Genomic DNA, 19,711 nt, shown 5'->3' with positions numbered 1-19,711 from the left:
TTGTGGCAAGAGCCCAGCGGGGATAGGCGGGCGTCTGCAGCCTGGGGTGTGCGCCTTCCCCTCGGTGGGTCGGAAAGCTGCCCCAAAAGGGGCCGCCATCACGGGAGGCAGGCTTCACCCCGGCGTCCCGCAGAGGTGGCGCGGTAGGCGCTGTGCGGCAGAGCGGAGACCCGCTTCAGGCCCCGAGCAGTGCGCGGTGCCGGCGGCACCGAGGCTGGGAGAGGCGAGCGGCGGCACGTGCGGGGGTAGCAGTGACGCCTCGCCGCGGTGGCGGCCGCGCCTTGAAGCGTAACGGCGACAGCGCACTGCCGCAGCGCTGGGAGCGCTTGTCCCGGCTAGGCCGAGTAACAGCACCTTCCTCACGTGTCTGTCTTCTGTTTCGGTCTCCAGCTCCGCTGAAACTACATCACGGCCTGTCCATTTGCGTTAACTTTCTCCTTCTATGTAATGAGGCGGCGTGAAGAGCAATGATGCTAGTTATCGATCTGCGGGGGGGGAAGCCTTACTCTGCAAAGGGCTGTGCCTCCTCTGGACCTCTGGGACGTGTCTTAGGTATCCGAAGATGTACTTCTTGGTCAATCTTAGGAAGCGTTAGTTTTGGGTGTTTGCTTCTTAACCAGATGAGAGCAGTACTTCAGTAATAAACCCAAGCACTTGCTCATCGTGTTCAGTGGGTAGTGGTTGGTCAAACAGGTCTGGCTCGTGAAGTCCCTCTTGGCTGAAGATGTCCCTACTAGCATCAGTATGACCATAAGGAGCAACATTTTATCTTCCTAGATGCTTCAGATAGCGGTGGTTCCTGTAGCTGAATGACATTAAAGAACAAAATGATGGTAAATGATGCATTGTTCTGAATAAACGTATGGGAGAGAGCTTTTGGAGAATGGTAGTGGATCCATGTAGTCCAGCAGGAGCAGTCTTTTTTCAGGTCAGGAGTTTGATGAAGCTATACTGTAGCAAGGCTTAAACTTCCATGCTATCCTTATGGCCAGTAAAGCAGTTTTGTCATTACAAAATTGGGCAGAAATTTGTACTATGCGTATACCTTGGTCTGTTTGCAGCACATGTGTATATCCTACATAATCCTGAGTAATCAAGGAAAACAGAATATATTAAAGTTAGGTCTGTAGGAGGCATATGACTTGAGAGCTACCCAGCTAAAAGAATGAGGGTTTTCCCCCTACTCCTGCCCCAAGTTACAACCTGGGGGTAGATATTACACACCTTCCCCTGCCCCCATGTAGCATTTGGATCACAGATGCCCTAATGTGATGCTTCAGTGTGCTGGAGGGTTGACAGACTTTATTTTCCCCCGGGCTTGTTTAATTCCTACTAATAGGGGGGGAAAAAATGCAGGCAGTGCATAACATGAAATCTCTTGACACCTGCAACTTTAAACACATTGAGTTACAGGTTTCAGTAAAACTCTGAGACAAAAATGTGTTAAGTGTGGGAATGGGTAAGCTACTAGACCTAGGACCAAATTCTCTTCCTCATCTCCCTGGCTCTCAGGTGATTGAAACAGGCCCTTAGAATAACATAAGTCCTAAGCCTGTGTGTGTAAAGGGGGAATCAGTTTTAATTTTTCTGTAAGAAGAATAATTCCTGTTGATTGTGGACTTTTATTCTCTCACCTTTTCCCTGCCCTTCCCCTCATTGTGCACTTCGATATCTGCTCAAGTGACCAAGGTAACTGCCCAGATAAAGTGACTTGCAGGTGTTGATAACCTGATACCTAGTATGTCCACTAAAGAGACCATGAAGCCTCCAAGAGAAAACTCCTTTAACTGTGTCATTCTGAAAGTTTAAAACTATATGTAGACCAGCTTCAGTTGAGGACTGAACTCTCAGTCGTGGTGTGGTAGCCATCAGTAGGGCTATCAGTAGCACAGTGGTATCATGACGCCCAAGGTAACTCTTACTGTCACTTGATACAGAGCTTGCCTTTATTCTCATCCCTCTCCTCCCCACACCTTCCTCTTAGTAAGTGAAGATTGGGAAGAAAAATTCATTTCATTGTCTCAGCAATGTTGGACAGAGAAAAAAAAAAAGGATGTAACTTCAAGTTACGGTGACATGACTTACCCATAAGCTCACTCAACAAGAAGCAGCTGACTCAGATTGTGTATGTCTGACTTCCTTGCTCCTGTTTTAGTCAAACCATTCTTTGTGTGGGTTCAACTCTCCCAAGACAAGTTTTCCAAAAGGGAAGGGAAAAAGAGCTTTACTGTGATTTTTGGTGATTTAAATGGGTTTATTGAAAGGTCTGACTAATAGTCAAGATGAAGCAGAGGTAAGAGACTAAAAGAGATCAAGAGGGAGCAACATTCCACCCCCCAACCTCCCCACCTTATGTGGCATTAAGCTATTAGATCAGTTTGGTCACCTGAAACTTAAGTCTAAGGTTGCTCCTAATTAGCCTTAAGGAAACTCCCTCACTCATCTACCCCTCTACCCAGTAAGGGAGAGAATTCAGGGAAGGCAGTCTTTGGTGCCCTGAGAAAATAAATAAAACCTCTTTCTCTCTTACCAGGATGATAATTATTTCCTTCTAACTGAAACTAGTGTTTCAGCATTAAACTAGTTTCATATTCTGTAATCTAAAAAAAGAAAAAAGCTGCAGATTTCTGCAGTGTCTGTCCTTAAATAGCGTGACGAGGCTGTATCTGCATTCTGTGAGTGTGTGCTGATCTGCAGTGCTGGGTGTGTGCGTGCTGCATGTCCAATTGCAGCTCTGCAGTGCTGCAGGCAACAGCTCCCTTCCTCCGTGTGGTCCAGTAGACAGTGGTCAACCTCTTTTTCCATCACTGGAAAGCATGAATGGCCTGGATTACAGGGCCTACTTCTGCTGCATGCTTTTGTTACTTCTCCCTCCTCCTTTTTCTGATGGAGAGACATTTTATATAGCATGGCACAGATGTGTGAATGGAGTGATGTTTCTAGGCAATAGTAAAACCATTTTTCACTGAGACTTTATTCGTATGGTTTATTACACTTTCAATGTCATGTGAAAAACAACAGCTTGTTAGAATGACTTAATTAGCTTGTGCCTAATGTCTTCATTAGACACTATACATACACTTTGTGCCACTCTTGCAGGTCTATTGTTAGGCTGCACATCAGGCTCCTTTTTTATTAAGGCAGGCAAACAACACTTAAAGAACAAAGTTGGGAAACCCATGGTAAAATTCCTGTAATCAGTGAAAGAACTACTAAATATATTTACCTTTAGACCAAACTCTCACTAAGACCAAGTCAGATTAAAGTAAGTTCTGCAGAGGTGACTGGAGCAATAAGGAAAACTTTCTTTGTGACACTAGACTCTAGGACAACTTGCATCTGGTCTGTGCTTGTTGCAGTTCATGCCTAACTTGAGTGCAGGGATGCAATACAACAGAACTGTATTTCGTTAGTCCCTTGCCTGACTATACAATCACTGATAAGCTATTGTAAGTGATTAGGGAGTATACCTGTCAACATGTGGTTGCTGGTGTAACGTAAGAATATGTCAACCAAAGATTAGAAAAATTGATGTCTTTAAAGAATTTGGCCTTAGCTGTTCTGATCCACTTTTCTGCAATATATTGGAAATAGTAAAGGATTACTTGACTAGATTCTATAGCAGTTTTATATTTAACTGTGTTTGGTGTATGTGTAGGGATTTCTTTTCTTTTCCCCCCCTCCTCTCCATGTCGTACCCTGTGCTGGTTCAAGAAGCCAACTGAAAACTTGCGTATTGCTGAGACATTCTGTAGCAGTGCAACTATCTGCCACTTGGGTGTTGAGGCAACCTGAGCTGCAAGCAGTACCTGTGCAAAAAAGGAGGAGGTTGGTAGTGGTGGGGAAGGTGAGACTGTAGCAGGTTTACCTTTTTTTGCCATGAAATGTATTTCTGAGTAAGGGAAGGAAAAGTTCTAGTCTTCCAAACAGAAGAATGTGTGGACTAAACCCAGAAATACTAAATGCTTACATCACTTTTTTTAATCTTACTATTTAAGGACTGCTGAAGTGTTGTGTGATACAGCTACACAGCAGATGCATCTGTATAGGGCAGGTGAGGTTGCGTTTGCAGTATGTGACCTGGGAGAGTGAGATGGCTGGACCACTCTGCACACCCTGTACAATGTTTTTGCTTTGGGTGCCGTTCTTCCCTTTTGGGAGTGTTTTTTCTTGCTGTCACTGAAGGCAGCTGACTCTGTGACGATTAAGGTACTGCTGTTCAGTAAAGGAAGGCCTCCTTCTGTGTGGGTTAGCATTTCCTGATTGTCCTACTTCAAATAAAACCTCCTCCCCTATTACTTGTGACTCACTGACATATGTGTCACCATCCTTATTTTCCATTGCATTGTTAAGCTTTAACAGGCTCCTGTGAAAAAGCAGCTTGGCTTCAAATGACAGTGTCCAGTAGGTACCATGAGATGATACTCCTTAAGTTGACACTTAGTTCATTAAATACGTGGTTGTCACCTAAAACAGGGAAAAACTTCCTGCTTCTACTATGCTTTCTCAAACACATGAGACTGAACACTCTGGTTGTGATGTTGTCCCTTGTTACTGTTATCGGTGACAGTCGCTTTTTATTTTCCCCCACATAAAGAAAGATGCGCTACCCAGAGGCTCTCTGTGTCTTGCTAGGAAGCCTGCAGAAAAGCTTCAGGTTAGAACTCTAGTTGATGAACACTTGAACACTGTTCAAAGCCAGCATTTGGGTTCCTGGTTCTGCCAGATGCTGCTGTTCAAGTGTATCTTGTACTCGGGCTAACCCCTGCCTTGGAAAGAGATGTTCTTGCACCTGCTTTTTGCAGCAATGGGTAAATCCTAATTCACCTTCCAGTGCCTTGCCAAGAGCCAAGTCTTGAACTCAGCACCATAGTCTTTCCTCTTGGCATAACAGAGGAAGGTGCTTACCAGCGGTGAGGTTCCTTACCAGCTGCACGAGTTCTGGTGACTTTTTAGCCTGAGACAGAAGAGCTCTTGCAGCTTGCTTACGTGAAAGTGGTGGACCTTTGCTTAAGGGAATGGGAGGGAAGGGGCTTCTGACGTATCTGTAGAAAATGAAGTACTGTACTACAACTAAATGGTAGAATTGCTGGTCTCTCACAGTTGAAGAGGTCCTGACTCACCTTTATAGCTGCTTGGGTGCTTGTTGGGTCTGTGCTGAGCTGATTCAATACACTGACCTGATTTTTAAAGAGTTGGATAGCATAACTCATACTGAGTAAAAGCAGCTTGGTTTGAAACCTGCACAGTCTGAGCCCTGGTGGGAGGGAAAGTAAAGAGTTGACTACTGATCGCATGCTACTGCATAACTTTATGTAGGAGCACTGTTGCACTGACCAGATGCTGATGACAAGATAAAGCTGTGATAGTCCTGTCTGTGACTATGTTGGAGCCACAGAGGCAGGTAGCGAGACGAGGTGACCTAACTCTCCTAATGATGAGAGACCACTCAAGCTTTGTAGCCTTCCAAGTGACATGGATTTATCTGTGACAACTGATAATGTTCTTTCCGTAATTAATCCAGGAGAATTAAAGCAAACTGACCTTGGACAGTGGGGAGGAAAGAAAGAAAAAGAAAGTGCGAAATGGAATTACATGGAACCTCATAAGCAGGATGTAAAACCCGCAGAAGTATGGCTTTAAAAAAGTCAGATTAATTGGTACAGGCTTAGTTATTGCTGTATCTGCTCAGGGGGGTGGTGCTGCCAGGGGATGGTTCTTTTCCATATCCCCTGTCCTGCAAAGGAAGCTCCTCCTTCTTGAGGTGTAATCAGGTAAAATAATTGACTGAAGATGACTGAAAAATCTACAAACACTAGAAATTCAAATAATGGATGACTAGCAAGTGACTAGTTTTAGCCCAGTTTTATGGCAAAAATTAAAACCATTTAAAGCTATCCTGAAGAAGCAAGATTTCCTTAAGGTACTTTCTTAGACTTTTTTGTTGCAACAATACAGTTTCCACTACAGCAGGAAATACCAGTCAGTTCAGCTGCAGCCATAGACCTTTCAGTCTCACTTGTGAGTAGACCCACAAACAATTTGCCAGCCAGAATGGTGGAGTCCTGCAGTTTAAAGACTGAAAGAAAACTGTGCTACATATATTAAAGATATTCTGCTCATCTCTTCTTGTTTAACAGTCAACTGCTAATGAGTTGACCCATTTTCTGGGAGGAATTTTCCTTTCCAAGTTACAATACTGATCTCAGATGCATCGAACTAAAAACTGTCTATTGATAAACTTGCATTATGTCTTTCAAACTACTTTTGCTAGGTTCTCTGGTACATGAATCCTTCTAGCACAGGCCAGCTTTTAAAATCAAGACTGCTTGATTTGAAGAAGCCAAAAATAGACCCAAGTAAGCTTCTTTAGCAGAATATGGTACAGAAGAATAATGTTGAGGATGTCTGGTGCATTTATTAAACATTCTTTGTTATCACATTGAGTTTTAGGATTTGAAACAACCAGTACAAGAAGCATTAATGGGCTGGTCTTGCTCTGTTTTAGACTTTGCTGATTCATCTTTAAAAAGCTGTAACGAAGAAGCAGTCTGTTAAGGTACTTTAGTTTTATTTGTATTGTACTTCAGTGCAGTTTTAGCATCTCCGTTCCTGTGGCTTCTTGATATCTGGCAACAGGAGAATAAAGCTTACTTTATTTCAGATTTAAAAAGGCAAGCATGTCAGGTCAGGGCACCCATCTTGGAATGACTATAAACCCTGATTCTACTAAATGGAAGCAAAGGTATGCAGGATCCGTATTAGCACGGCCCTATTTCTGTGATGCTGCTGCTGAAACAATGGATCTTACTAGACTTAACCTAGATTTTAGTGCCGCCTCCCCTTGGGCTGCCGTTGTTAATCATGCAGCTTTCAGAGGGGGCCGCATGGGGATTGCCTGAGCTCATAATGTAGCTTTGAGATGTCAGCTAGCCATCCCTGGTGCAGAGGATGGTTCATAGGTTTTTGTTACATGATCCCTTTCCTAGGGAAGGAGGAAGTGGTACCAAACAGGAGTTTTGCTCAGTTTTTGTCTTAAGTGTAGAAGGGATTACATATCAAATTTCATCATCTTGTGTAGCTTCTGCCTCTTTTACAATAAGGTGGAATTTTCCCTCAAATAAACCTTAGTGTGTTCTTGTCCCTTTAACTTTGTTCTGTTAGATCAGATCAGATCTGCAGATTATGGTAAGCCTGTTCTGACTGAGTCTTAGATGACTGAGTCACTGAAACTTAACAGTAGGTACAATATTCTCTGAGACTGGAGCACTGGAATGATAAGGAACACATATGTATACAGACTTAATCTGCCTTATTTTAAGGTATCAGAAGGGTAATGGACTATGCTTACCTTAAGATGAAGGGGCTGGTTTGGAAGCTAGTGGTAGAGAGACCTGAGAGAATAAACTTTTGATTATAACCAGGGAATCTTCTGATGTGCAGCAAGATAATGGGGAGCGTATATGGATATGGCCCTGTAGGGGTCAAGAGGGCATTTAATGCTGGGATACAGAAGGGATGCAGTGACATTGAGCCCTGCAAATAGCTCCAGTCAGGAACTGTTCCCTGTTAAATTCCAAAAATCATCATCTTAGTATCTTTTCTTGGTGTTTCTTGAGTGAGCTCTGTAGCTTTTTGCTGACTCAGGGAAATTAACGCTTCAGTTTTGTTTCATGAGGTGAGCCTATACTGCAGTACTAGTATTCAGTTAAAATACTTCTAAGCCAGTGTGGTGGCTGGGTCTAATGCTAATAGAGATCCTGGGAATGGAAGTAAGGTCACTATTTCTGCTTGCAGACTTAGTGTCTTGTCATTCTTTCCATCTCTTCTTGAATCTTGAAGACTCCAGTCATCAACACTAGAAAATGAAATCTCTAACCAGTAATATATAGAAACTAAGATCACAAATCTAATGCTAATAATTTCTACTGAAACTGGGAAGCGTCACCTGCTCTGTTATACAAGAACTGGAAGACTTCCTGTGCTGTGCATTATTCATTATACTGCAGTATCAAGAGCGATGCTGTATAAATATTTTCTATGAGTTCTGGTTAAATGAACTTCTCAGGAAGTCTTCTGAACCCATACAAAACAATTGCTCTCATAGCTCTAAAATGTATGGGGTATTCTCATTTTTCCTTTAAAAATTCTATTTAGATTTAACTTAATGCAGAGCTTATGTTTGCAAAATGTGCTGATAGACTCTACAAGCTTCAGTGTACTATGAAAAACTGTGGTTCTGATAACTAAAAATACTCTCAAACATGGTGGCATGCAGCAGTGTGTACAGTATAAAATGACATTTGGTAGATGACAAGGTAAGAAAATCTTAATGGAAATTCTGAGTCCCTCTGTAGCACTGCCCTTTTAAAGCCTTACTTTGTTAAAAGACTGTTAAAATGAAATAGTTATGCTTATAAGACCCATTGGAAAAAGAACATTTACATTCTTAACAACTAACTGCCTATTATATTTCTAGAGACTGAGTAGTATTTCAGGGGCGTGTAGCTATAGCAGAAATAACTCTGAAAGCTTCTTGCTATGCACTCCTACAAAACAAAGATTAAAATGGAAAAATAGTTAATAACTTCTGGAGTTGAAAAGAGCATTGGTCTTAAATGACTTTCAGAGTTGGTGTCACCTGCAGTAAAAAAAAAAGAAATAAAAAAAATCCCTCCCTGCCTTGCCAACAGCTGACCTTGGTGGGTGGTTCAGTTTCTTCTGCTGTGGTGTTGTCCCCATCTGTAAGCCTAGTGCTTTAGGCAGATTGTTTGTGGAAGATCTTGATCTTTGGGGTGTGTAAATGGTTTTGCATCTGTGGGCTTCTTAATTCTCTAAACAATACAGTCAAAACCTTTAACAGTGAACATAATACTGAGCACATAATGCAAGTAGTGATTAAATATTTAATTTCCCCTAAACAGGAAGGGGTTTTTAGTGGGAGAAGTCACTCTGGCTGCAGCCAGTTGGATTCTTCCCCACCCCGTGAGCAGCACTGCAACACAAGGAGCTGCAGACCTCTCCCTTTCCATCCTCCCCCTCACCTCTACTGTCTTGTACTTCTAGCTATTAGTCTGAGGGTCTTAAATCTTTCTGTCAGGTCTGCCAGTAATCAGGGCGATTGGCCTCTGCCCCACCGGGTGAACTGCTAATGTGTTCCAGGTGGTTGTCGATGGGCTGGTCTAACTTCTACCTTCTCTGCCCCCTGAGCAAAGCAGAGCCCAGGGCACAGCCTTTGCTTGTGACTTGCAACTGGCTCGCTTGAGCTGCACATTTTTCTCTGTGTAAGCAATGGAGCAGGCTAGGATGGATATATTACTATCTTGCCTCTGTACTTTTTATTTTGTATTTGTACTTCTGTAAATGCTCGCAGAGGAGACAACTGCATGGTTTTTAGACTAGCAGGTACTTAGTGCTTCTAAAAGTCTTTTTTTTTTTAATTGAAATGTAGCTATAAGGCAGAATACACTTCTCTATGTGAATATTTTTAAACAAGTGTTGTGACTTGTTCTCATGGATTGGTAATGTAGATAACTGAAGCAGTGCTCCCATGTAGTACTAAACTGTTGAATGCGAAGAAACTAGAATATGATGTAGTTGTCTTAGTGAATGACCGGACTAGAAATTGCGTTCTTCTGTGTTGAGTCTGGTTGGGCCCAGAGGGAGGTTTCCCTTGCTTCTGCCTCTAGCACCCTTGCCTTGGCGCAAGCACAAGGGTAAGGCATGGTGAGGGAGTCATTTAGTAAAGCTGTTGTCAGCTGGCCCAGGTTGCTGATCTGGCTTCTTTGCTAGCCAAATCATAGATCAGAAAACAAATAAAAATAAGGAGTGTGTAGTTACAACTGGAATAGTAGCAGAGATTAGAATGTAGTTCATGCTTTTAAATACATATATCCTGTTTACTGAAGCCTAGCACAACTTCTGGCGTTATCAGAACAATCAGTGTGCTGGTATAAGAAATATTTCACATTCCTTGGGGTATAAAAGTCAGATAAAGTCCTTTAAAGTGGCTAGGAGGTGAATTCTGGGCTACCCACTCATCTCAGATACTGAAAACAAATAGCGTATCAATTTTTCTTTTGTACATCCCTTGCCTCTAGGTGTCAAAAGTCTAGACTCTTTCTTTCTTTTTTGATCTCTTCTTCCTCTTAGTAGTTCTCTGTATTCCCAGAACCTCCTGTCCAAGTGGTGCTGATTCTTTCTCTTGACTGCTTGTGGAAAAAAATTTTCAGCACATCTGCTTTTTTTGCAATAGATGCCCCCGAACTCTCTCCAGCAGAATGAGGTTGACCTGTCTCATTTTCTTTAAATCTCTTGTATACTTCCTTACCCCAGACTGTACGTTGCAAAATGGACAGCAAAGTAAACATGGTTGTCCTGGCTGCAAATAAAAGCAAAAATACATGTGTAAGAGTGAGTGGGAGAACTTATATGCTCCCTTGCCTGCAGTAGTAAATGCTAGCTGTATAGTTTCAGCTCAGAATGATGGCATTTGTCTGTGTGGTTATTTAACCGCATCAAATCTCTAATAAGAATATAAGTTATGAAAAGTACCTTTTTTTTTTTTAAATGAGCAGCCTTTAGCTGAATAACTGATCTGTTTTGAGACTGTCATTTGCTGTGTTTCATGGAGATTATTTCTCTGATCCAGCCAGAATTCCTGTTTGACACCCTAACTGTAAATTGTGGCTTTCTTTACACAAGCTGAAGCTGACTTTCTGTCAGCACATCAAGTGCAGAACATATTGATCGTATTTCAGTGTAAGTGTAGAAAAACACAAAAAATCTTAGTCGCATGTTAGTCTAGTGCAGTTTCTCTTAATTAGCACTTACTCGTAGTTCAGTACAGCACGAGGAAAAAACTTTGGTTAATAATCAAGCTAGATCATTCTCATTTGCCATAATCTCCCTTAAGGGCAACCGCCCTTCTCCCGGTTTCTAGATATTAATTTGTTTAAATGAGAAGAACTTCCTTATTTAGGACCAGGTGTAAGAGTCTTGTGTGTCTTGGGGAACTTGAAACACCAATTCAGTACAAATTTTTAAGATAGCACAGAGCCTGAAGTGAAGACTCAGTTGCTTCTACAGATGAGGAGGTCAGCTGGGTTAATTAAAGGATGTTTACAAAAAATACAGTGTATTCCTTTGAACTATTTAAAAGTGTGGAGAAAGCACCACTGACTAGGAGACAATTTCATGAGATGTTTAAACTGATCTGAGACTGTGGCCAGTCTGTCCTTGTTCTCCCTTCTTCCACAACTGTGGCTACATGTTTGTATTCTGTCCCTTACACCAGTTCTAACAGTTATATGCTTGGCCAGATGAGTGAGTGCTCCTGAAAACCCTGTGTTGTGTGGGCAGGGGCTTTTCATTTTTTTGGACAGGCTGCTGTAAAAATACAGTGCCATGGAAAGGGAGGAGATAGCAGTGGTTGGACAGAGGGGAGGAGGGAAGGACAATCTAGGTTGTCTCGAGTCGCTCTTGAAAGCATAGCCAGGTTTTGTGATCACGACACTTGGTTCTGAACTAGATGGTACAGTATAACTGAACCGGTTACAAACTTCAAGACTCTCCTTCCTTCCAGATAGGGAAGTTAAATAGTCTTAAAATGGAAGACCTATCTAAAACTACCCATAGACTTAATTAGGAAAATATCCCTAAGTTTCAAGTAGAACACAGACCGTATTTTCAGATCCTGAAGCTACCTCCTGTTGAACAATATTTTCTGCTGGTCTTAAATATTTATGGCAACTGCCAGCTGTGAAAGAGGCTAATTCAGCTATAAATGCTATTTTTTACCTGTTTAGGGAAAAATGTCCCATGTAACTTCCTGGCAGAGCCAAATGGACACCTGAGTATCAGAAGCCAACTGCTTATATGTCTCTAAACTTAAGCACCTAACTCTAAAGTTACAGGTGTGGTAAATACCACAAATCAGCATAATAGTGCGGTATTATACACATTGTAACAAGACCATAGTTTGGTATCTAGCACTTCCATTTGTAGGATAAATTGTAGAACTTAATTTTTCTAAGATAAAAACAAAAAGTCATTTAAAATGCAACAAATCAACGTTTTTTTCATTAAACAGTTTGTTTTTTTCCTTCCAAAGGAAGACTTCACCTACCCCTTCCCTTGGGTGTTGTTTTTTCTTGCTGTTCCCTTTCTGTGGGTGGAGCACCAGTCTCACAGTGACTTCCTCCTTAGTCCTAGTCTGGACTTCCTTTCCTGCCTTACAGGCTTTTGTCTTCTGATGTGTTGTCCAGCTAGATGTGATTAAATACAAGTTCCCTGAATGCTATTGATACTACTGTGAATTATCCACAGGTTTTCAATGGAAACTGCACTAGAACTGGCTTGAACCTACAAATTAGAGTTGGAAACTCCTTGTGAACTCAGCATAGCCCCATGTAACTATCTCAACTAGCTTAACTTCACTCTGTACAAATATGTTGCCCTGTTCTTACAGTTCTAGCCAAAAACTTAAGGCTGTTCCTTCCCTGCAACTGCTGCTCAGTAATTCAAGTATCAGTCTTGCATCTCTCCTCTCCCTCTCCATCTTGTGCGCTTTTATTCATTTCCATGTGTATGAAGATTTTTCACCTTCCTTTCATAGGTAAAGGCTTCAAAATTCTGCAGTCTCTTTTTTTATTCAACTGTATTACTGCTGCTGTCGCTTCCAGGGTTAGCCAGAGTCTGTTTGTGTAAGCATTACAGGAAAAGTGCCTCCCAGCCTTCTGGCAAGTCTTAGATGGGCCAGTTTCAGAGCAGCTGAGTGATCAGGTTGTTTCCTCTGTATAATTAAAGGTGAGAGACACCAGAGAAGCGGACTGCCATCTGTTTCTTGCTACTACCTAGCAAAACAGCCCAGAACCTGTCGGTCATTAGTCCTTGGCAAAACCAACTAGACAAATTTTAACAGAAAATAGAGAAGCTTCAATTCAGAGTCTGAAGCATGGGGAGCTTCAAGGAACAGTCTGGTTTTTACAACTCAGACGTTACGGTCCCTTATGGTATAAAGTTACCTGGATCAGAAGAGCACCCTCAGAGGTGACTGCTGGCAGTGACTAGGTGAAAAGGAAGAGGAGGTACACTGTGGAGAGGACAAGGCATGAGAGTTGATCTACAAAATTGCCTTTTATCCTTTTAATCTTTCGCTAAATCTTGGTCACCCTTTCCTGCAGTTTGTAGAAGCTAATGAAACTGAACCTGCATGCATTCCTCAGAAGTTGGGTGTACAGTCAGCCTGCCTAAAGGTCATTGAGATGCTTGGCACCTTTGATGGCAATACAGGCCTATTAGGTACATTAAGTGTTGTTTTGGTTTTTTTCCTCTTGTAGTGAAAACTTCAGGACTGTTTGCTTATATGTACTAAGTGTTGTCTTCTCCCACTGTAAAATGAGCAATAGTAAAAATTGAACTACTTGTTTGGGGTAGGATAGTGTTCAACTACACACCATTTCACAAAGTCTTCTACTCCACTGCTGGAAAGCAGTGCATCATTTAGATTGCCGTAGGAATTCTATCAGTATTGTAAAAAATGGAAATGGGGCAGTTAGTGTAAGATGTATAACCAACTTCCAATTTCTCCTATTCTTTTGCTATGGACTATACAAATGAATTTTTCAGTCACTTTGGTGAAACTGTCCTCATCTGACCCCTTTATTTGCTGCACTTCCTCTCCCCCCCTTCCCCAGAATCTCATGGTTAAAAGTAAAAACGTGTTTCTTAACTGCAACTTTAAATTACACGCTTTTAAAGTACTTTTCAAGTACTGCATAACATAGTCAAATCAATCTGATTTAACAAAAAGGTGCATCCTTTTCTTTCAGTAAGACAGATATAGGAAGGAACAAAAATGTATGAAGAAATATTTAAATGTATAGGCACCAGAAAAATTTTGATAACTGCTGGTTATGTACAAGTTATTTAAAATTAGTGTTTATAAACCAATTTCATATAAAGAAGACTATTTAGTGGGAAGAAAAGAAAGCTTAAATCTTGAATTCCTTTCCTCTTTGCTTAATGAAAACTGAGCACATAACACTTAATGTCAGGAATTCTCCCTAATGAAAAAAAAAAAAGCCCTCAAGCTTCTGTCTTAACTAGGTTACAGAGTGAGTAATTCTCTCCTGCTGCAGTTACACAACAAAAAAAACCCTTCATATGCCAGCATTGTTTGTTTTGCTGGTAGGCTTAAAACACTGCTTGTCAGACTTAGGGTACTTTCTCTTTTTTTATATACAATCATGTAATTGCTCTTTTCCAGTTCTTAAAGAAATCTTCCCTGAAAAAAACGCATGACCCATGACTGTAAATCTGTGTACTTTGGTGGCAAGAAATTTGGAATTTTTGAGCTAAGAACTCCGTCATGTTTGCAAGCAAATTGGTGGAGTCTCTTCTAGTTTCTGAACTGGAGCACTTAAACATACTTCAGCAGCTGGTAAAAATGAAATAGCCTGTCCTAATTAATTTAAACCCAGAAACAACACCAAGCAAAAGACCTCAAAATCTTACTGTAAAAACTGAGCAATATTGGCTAAAAAAAGTTGAGCTGGCAGGCTGAAAATGTAATTGAACAAAAGAGAAAGATTCTTGGTGCTGAGTTGTAGCAGCTTTTCTTGGGAAACAGAGGCGTTTATGTCTGATAGTTAACTTTTGCAGAACACTAGCTGCCGCTTAAATTAACCATGAGGAAGTGATATTTCTGCACGTGAAAATCTGGTGACCAGTTTGAGAAGATAGGATTGTATCAAATAGGTAATAGCTCTGCCATTCCATCATCCTGACGCTGAGTATGCAATAGCAGAGATAAAGACAGGAAACGTGGGCTCTGACTTATGTTGGTGGAATCTTGCCATGGCCTTGAGTGGAGCTGAAAATTGGCTCCAGACGTATGAACGTACAGCAATATTCTTTGATCCAAGTGAACGGAGTTCTTCAGTGTGGCTCCATTTGTATTTGAAGGGCTGTGATTCCGTTTTGGCTACTTCTGCCATCTGTATTCTGTCAAGCTCTAGTTCTTTTTCTCAATCATTAAAGCAGAGGAAGGAGAGAGACCTTTGAGATTCAGTTCGAAGGTATATCATCCTACTTCATGAACAATTTTGTGCTTGAAGAAGCATAGTGCCATCTGTGTTTTTGTTCAGTTTTGCTATACGGGATGGTGAGGATCTGCTGAAGCGCTTTGCTGCATCAGCATCGCCATTTGTTAAGGCTTGAGTGTGGACAGTCCTTAGGATTTCAGATGCTTTGTGGAAAAAAATTCCTCTCTGCTCCATAGGAGGCTTTAAATTCCTACCAAACTGCCTTCTGTGGCCATAGCCATTTTGTTAGAAGAAGAGTTGGCAGCTGGAGTGTTACCAAGCATGTACACACTTTCAATATGCACTTCGCAAGCTTTTGTACTGCAACTTAGCAGCCCAGAGAAGGGGCCAGGATTTATCCCTCTGTTCCTTCTCTTTCACTCTTGATGTCTTTTCTAATGAGGTATATAGGAATAAGCTTATTTAAAACCCTTTTAAGTGACTTATCTGATAGTCGTCTTAACAAGTGTCACCAGAAATCAGAGCAATCTCATCACATGAACGTCTTTGAAATGTTTTTTGTTCTCAGTACAGTAGTTTGTTTACATCAAAACAAGATGTAGACAAAACAAAAACAAAGAGTAATCTTTTCTGCTTCAATAATTGCATTTACAATCTAATTTACATGTAGAGTGTCTTTATGCAGAATTACATATTTCCTAGATGATGGGGGAAATACAAAGTTGAGTTTGCCCTTTTTTACCTTGTTTTAAGCCTAGTAGATACTAGGGGGGGGGCATTGCCTAATTTATCCACTGTTGATCTATTACTTGCTCAGGGGACCAAAGGATCGGAGAGGGGTTATAAAGTAGAGAAAAAAAACCAAACAAATTTGGGTTTCCTGAGATCGTCATTCCTGCAAATGTCTATTCCCTAGCTGATTCTTGTCAGAAATAAGTTACAGACCTGAATGTAATTGTCAGAGGTCCTGGTGGCTTCTTCGGCATGACTGCCAGTGTAGTGGAAGTGAACCTGTAAGAGAGGGAATAGGTAATATGTCACACAGTGTAAGTTCAGAGAGCTATCATTTGTACCTGAGTCTCAAGTTTCCGTGTTGATAACTTAGTTATTTTCATGCAGAAGTCTTCCACAATTTCAGTATACAAAATCTGTTTAAATGCATCTCTTAACGCATAAATCTCATTACCTTGAAGTGCAGTCCATTCAGCATGTCTGTATTTACCATTGGTGACTCTGCGGTTCTCTTGTTCCCCTTACTTGCATGAAAACTACTTGCATGAAATTTTTAACTCCCTAACTATGTGAAAATCCATGTGTATTTTTGTCTTGTTCTCTGTAAACACTGACCAGATTATAGTATATAGAACAGGGCTGATAATTCAGACACAAATGAGTGTCGTGGGGTGGTGGCAAAGGAGGGGGCACAAAAGGCAGCCTGCCCTCAGTAACTATTCAATCATGTGAGTGGCAAATGCTTTTCTTAAGGGTAATCTTGGTTCAATATGTGGCAACTCACCTTACTGATGAAACGACTTTGAATTTTATACTTTAAGTTCTGTTTCTGGTGGGCAACTTCAGAGTCTTTCTGAAATAGACTTCCAGAAAAGATGAGTTCTTATAAACAGGATTTGGTAAGTGTGTGCATTGCATGATACTTAAGAAACTTAAGTTTTGCATGTTTGGTAGCTTCCTCCATGCATGTTTAAAAATGATTTTTTTTTTTTTGATTTAACCACATGTATTTCTTTTTTTTGTTTTTTGTTTTCCTTCCCCCAACAGCTGGCTTACCCCTTGGTGTTCTAAACTTGGCCAAAATAAAACCGTATCAGAGAGGCTTTTTCTGTAATGATGACAGCATCAAGTATCCGTTCCATGACAGTACCATCACATCCACTGTCCTCTACACAGTGGGGTTCACCCTGCCCATTTTCTCTGTAAGTAGCTAATATATAGGGAGCTTTGGTGATGGGAGTAAAATGTATGCCTTGCAAGAGTTCAGCACTGTGACTGTGAGTTGAAGGCAGTCTATATAGGCAAAATCCCATATATGTATAGTTGTATGCATGTGAAAGGTACTGTTGCTACTTTCTGTTTGCACAGAAAATCTAGAACTAATCTCTTAACAGCTAGTGTCGCTAATCTCATTTGTTTTAGGAGCAGAAAAAAAAAATGGAGATGAGGATTTAAACTCTGTTAGTTAGTCTAGGCTTTTATCATTGGGGAGAAGAATGCTACAGGCTTACAAAATGCTAGGGAATAAATATGTTACTTGTTCAGAATGGGTTAATCTGATAATTTAAACGCTTGTGATGTTAAAACTTGCACTGTAGTGGAGTGCACAAATCTATAACTAGTGACTTGCTTCCATATACTTTCTACAGAAATAAGTCTAATTTGGACTCCGTGGGTTTTCTTAGATTTAAAATAATGTGATGACTCTTTAAACCCATCAAAATGGGATACAGAGGCTGAAAATCTAGTTGCTTGTAGAAAAGAGGCTCAGTGTTTTCAAGACCACATGATTTTTACAAAGAACAATTTAACTCTTCAGTAGGTTTTTCTAACAATAATTTAAGCCTGATTGTATCCTGGAACTACATCTGGTTGATGCCTGCGGTAGTTGACCAAACCATATTAGAGATGGTCATAATCTTTGGTATTCTGATAAATGTATATGCTAAATTAATCAGTAAGAAGTATATATTAAACTGGTTTAAGGACTGAAATAGTCATTTAAAACAAGTAAACAGAAATCTGCGGCACCTCTATGTTCATTACTCTAGTGTTCCCTTAAATGCTTATTTATTAGAGTTTGCATTAGCCCTATGCAGTAAATAGAAGGTAGACACAACAGTTGTTATCATTAGTGTAGAATCATTTTTGAGGAAAATAGTCTGAGGTTTGTCATTTTGACATGTACTGACATACATCTTCAGCACAACTTCAGGAAAACGTCTTTTCCAGTAGGCTTCATATGTATTGTAATTGAGATGTTCACAGGTGAACTACCAATTGCAGTTATGTGCAGTTTTGGACTTCTAAAGAGGCATTTCAGTTGCAGTTAGGTAATCTCTCTTGAATTGCTTTTTTTTGTTTTACTCTTCCATTTTTAGATTTGAAGAAGTTGTTCCTGTAATAGAAAGTCAATTGAGAGTGCAGGCTTTTTCTGGCTCTAAAGTGGTAGAGAAACATCTGACTTACAGCTGATTTTCTTAAAAATACAAACATCTAAGGAGTGGTGTGGACAGCTATTGTAACTTTAATTGGCAAGGCATCTAAAGTTATAACTTAAAATTAGACTTGTCAGTGATTCCAGTCTATTCTGATATTTTTCTTCTATGTTATTTTTATAGGATTCACAGAGTGAATTTTTGTTGCCTGTCTTTGTGCAGGGGATTGGGGTATATAATTGGAACAATCACTTCTGGCCTCCATGTTGAAAGAGGTTTGGAAAAAAGAAAATTCTAAAGCGCTTTTAGTTCTGTAACAACAATACAGGCTCTCCAGATCAGTTTTCTTCAGTTCGAACATTCAACAAACCTTAAACCAACATAGGTTTTCTGGAATCTAGTGAGGAAGTAGTCACTACAGTCTGTATATTACTGCTCTGTAAACCTAACTGGCTTTCTTAGTCTCAATTTTAGATTTAGGGGGTTCTTTAGCCTCATGCAAGAGATGAAAAATCATTTATGGCTACTGAAAGCTTGGAGTCCAGGTAGCTGTTAGAGCTAGGGAGTATGAGATCTGAGTTATCACAAGTAAATGAGTTGAAAGCGAGTTCCAGTTGAATGCTTTCTAGCTTCAAACTTGCCTTTACTCAAAATGGATGGGGAAAGTTGATCAGTCTGGAAATAGGAGAATCTGACATTCAGGCTGATTTATTTTGGACTGACTCAATGGAGGCTTGAGGCTTTTTCTGAGGCGGATTAAGTTTTTGGAAGCAGTATGTTCCAGAGCCAATATCCTCAGCAGGGACACATCTGGCTCACGAAAGTTTATTGAGCACTAATGCTGATTATCCCACATCTAGTCAAAAATGTTATCCTGACATGACACTTCCCTGAAAGGAACAGGCTTCTCAGTGAAGGAATTGATGGTTAAAATTGTGTCCATGCAAATAAGAGTTGATAAATTGCACTTTTGGGCAAACTTTCTTCACTAACGAAAGACTACATTGAACAGGATACTTGTTCCTAAGTAGGACTTTTACCTTTCTCACATCACAAAATAGAAAGAATTTGTGGTAGCAAGCTAAGGGAAGCAAAAGGAATGGTATCTGCAGCATGGGGGGAAAAAAAAGAGTGGTTATAGTCCATCCCCTTAGCATTCAGCAATGTACAGGTATTGCTGATCCAGTTATTTAGTCCTTAGTCCCTACAACCTCATGAAATCTAAGCAGAAATGCTCAGAATATTATTATGCATATGCCCCTTGCTGCATTAACCTCTTGCTTGTGTTCAGAGTGCAGTAAGAAATAGTCTAAACATCTTGCTGTATAATAATTAAAGGTGTTGTCTGGTTCAGTTGTTGGGGTAAGCCCATAGTGGAATATGAAACAACTTCAAAGAAAGAAAAAATAAACCAAAACACAAAACCTGCAGTAATGAGTAAGGCATAGATATTTCATTGTTAAGAAGTCTCTCTGTGCATAAAAGAAACTAGGC

At 40.6% G+C, this 19,711-nt stretch overlaps 1 protein-coding gene across 2 annotated transcripts in view; it reads left to right on the top strand.

Moving 5' to 3' along the window:
- Positions 1-19,711, top strand: part of PLPP1 (phospholipid phosphatase 1) — a gene marked incomplete at both ends in the record, with an annotated part of 71,649 nt that overhangs the window by 510 nt on the left and 51,428 nt on the right. Inside the window, one exon of one of the 2 annotated variants that reach the window (XM_082013369.1) lies at positions 16,827-16,981. The exons of the other annotated variant lie outside the window; for it this stretch is intronic. Coding sequence (XP_081869495.1) covers positions 16,827-16,981 — 155 coding nt within the window. The remainder of the gene's footprint in view (positions 1-16,826; positions 16,982-19,711) is intronic. 2 annotated transcript variants of the gene reach the window in all.

Source organism: Phaethon aethereus (assembly GCF_964289735.1).
Source record: "Phaethon aethereus genome assembly, chromosome: Z".
Taxonomy (NCBI): Eukaryota; Metazoa; Chordata; class Aves; order Phaethontiformes; family Phaethontidae; genus Phaethon; species Phaethon aethereus.
Note: the sequence above shows the minus strand (reverse complement) of the source record. Positions and strands in the feature narration are given on the sequence as shown.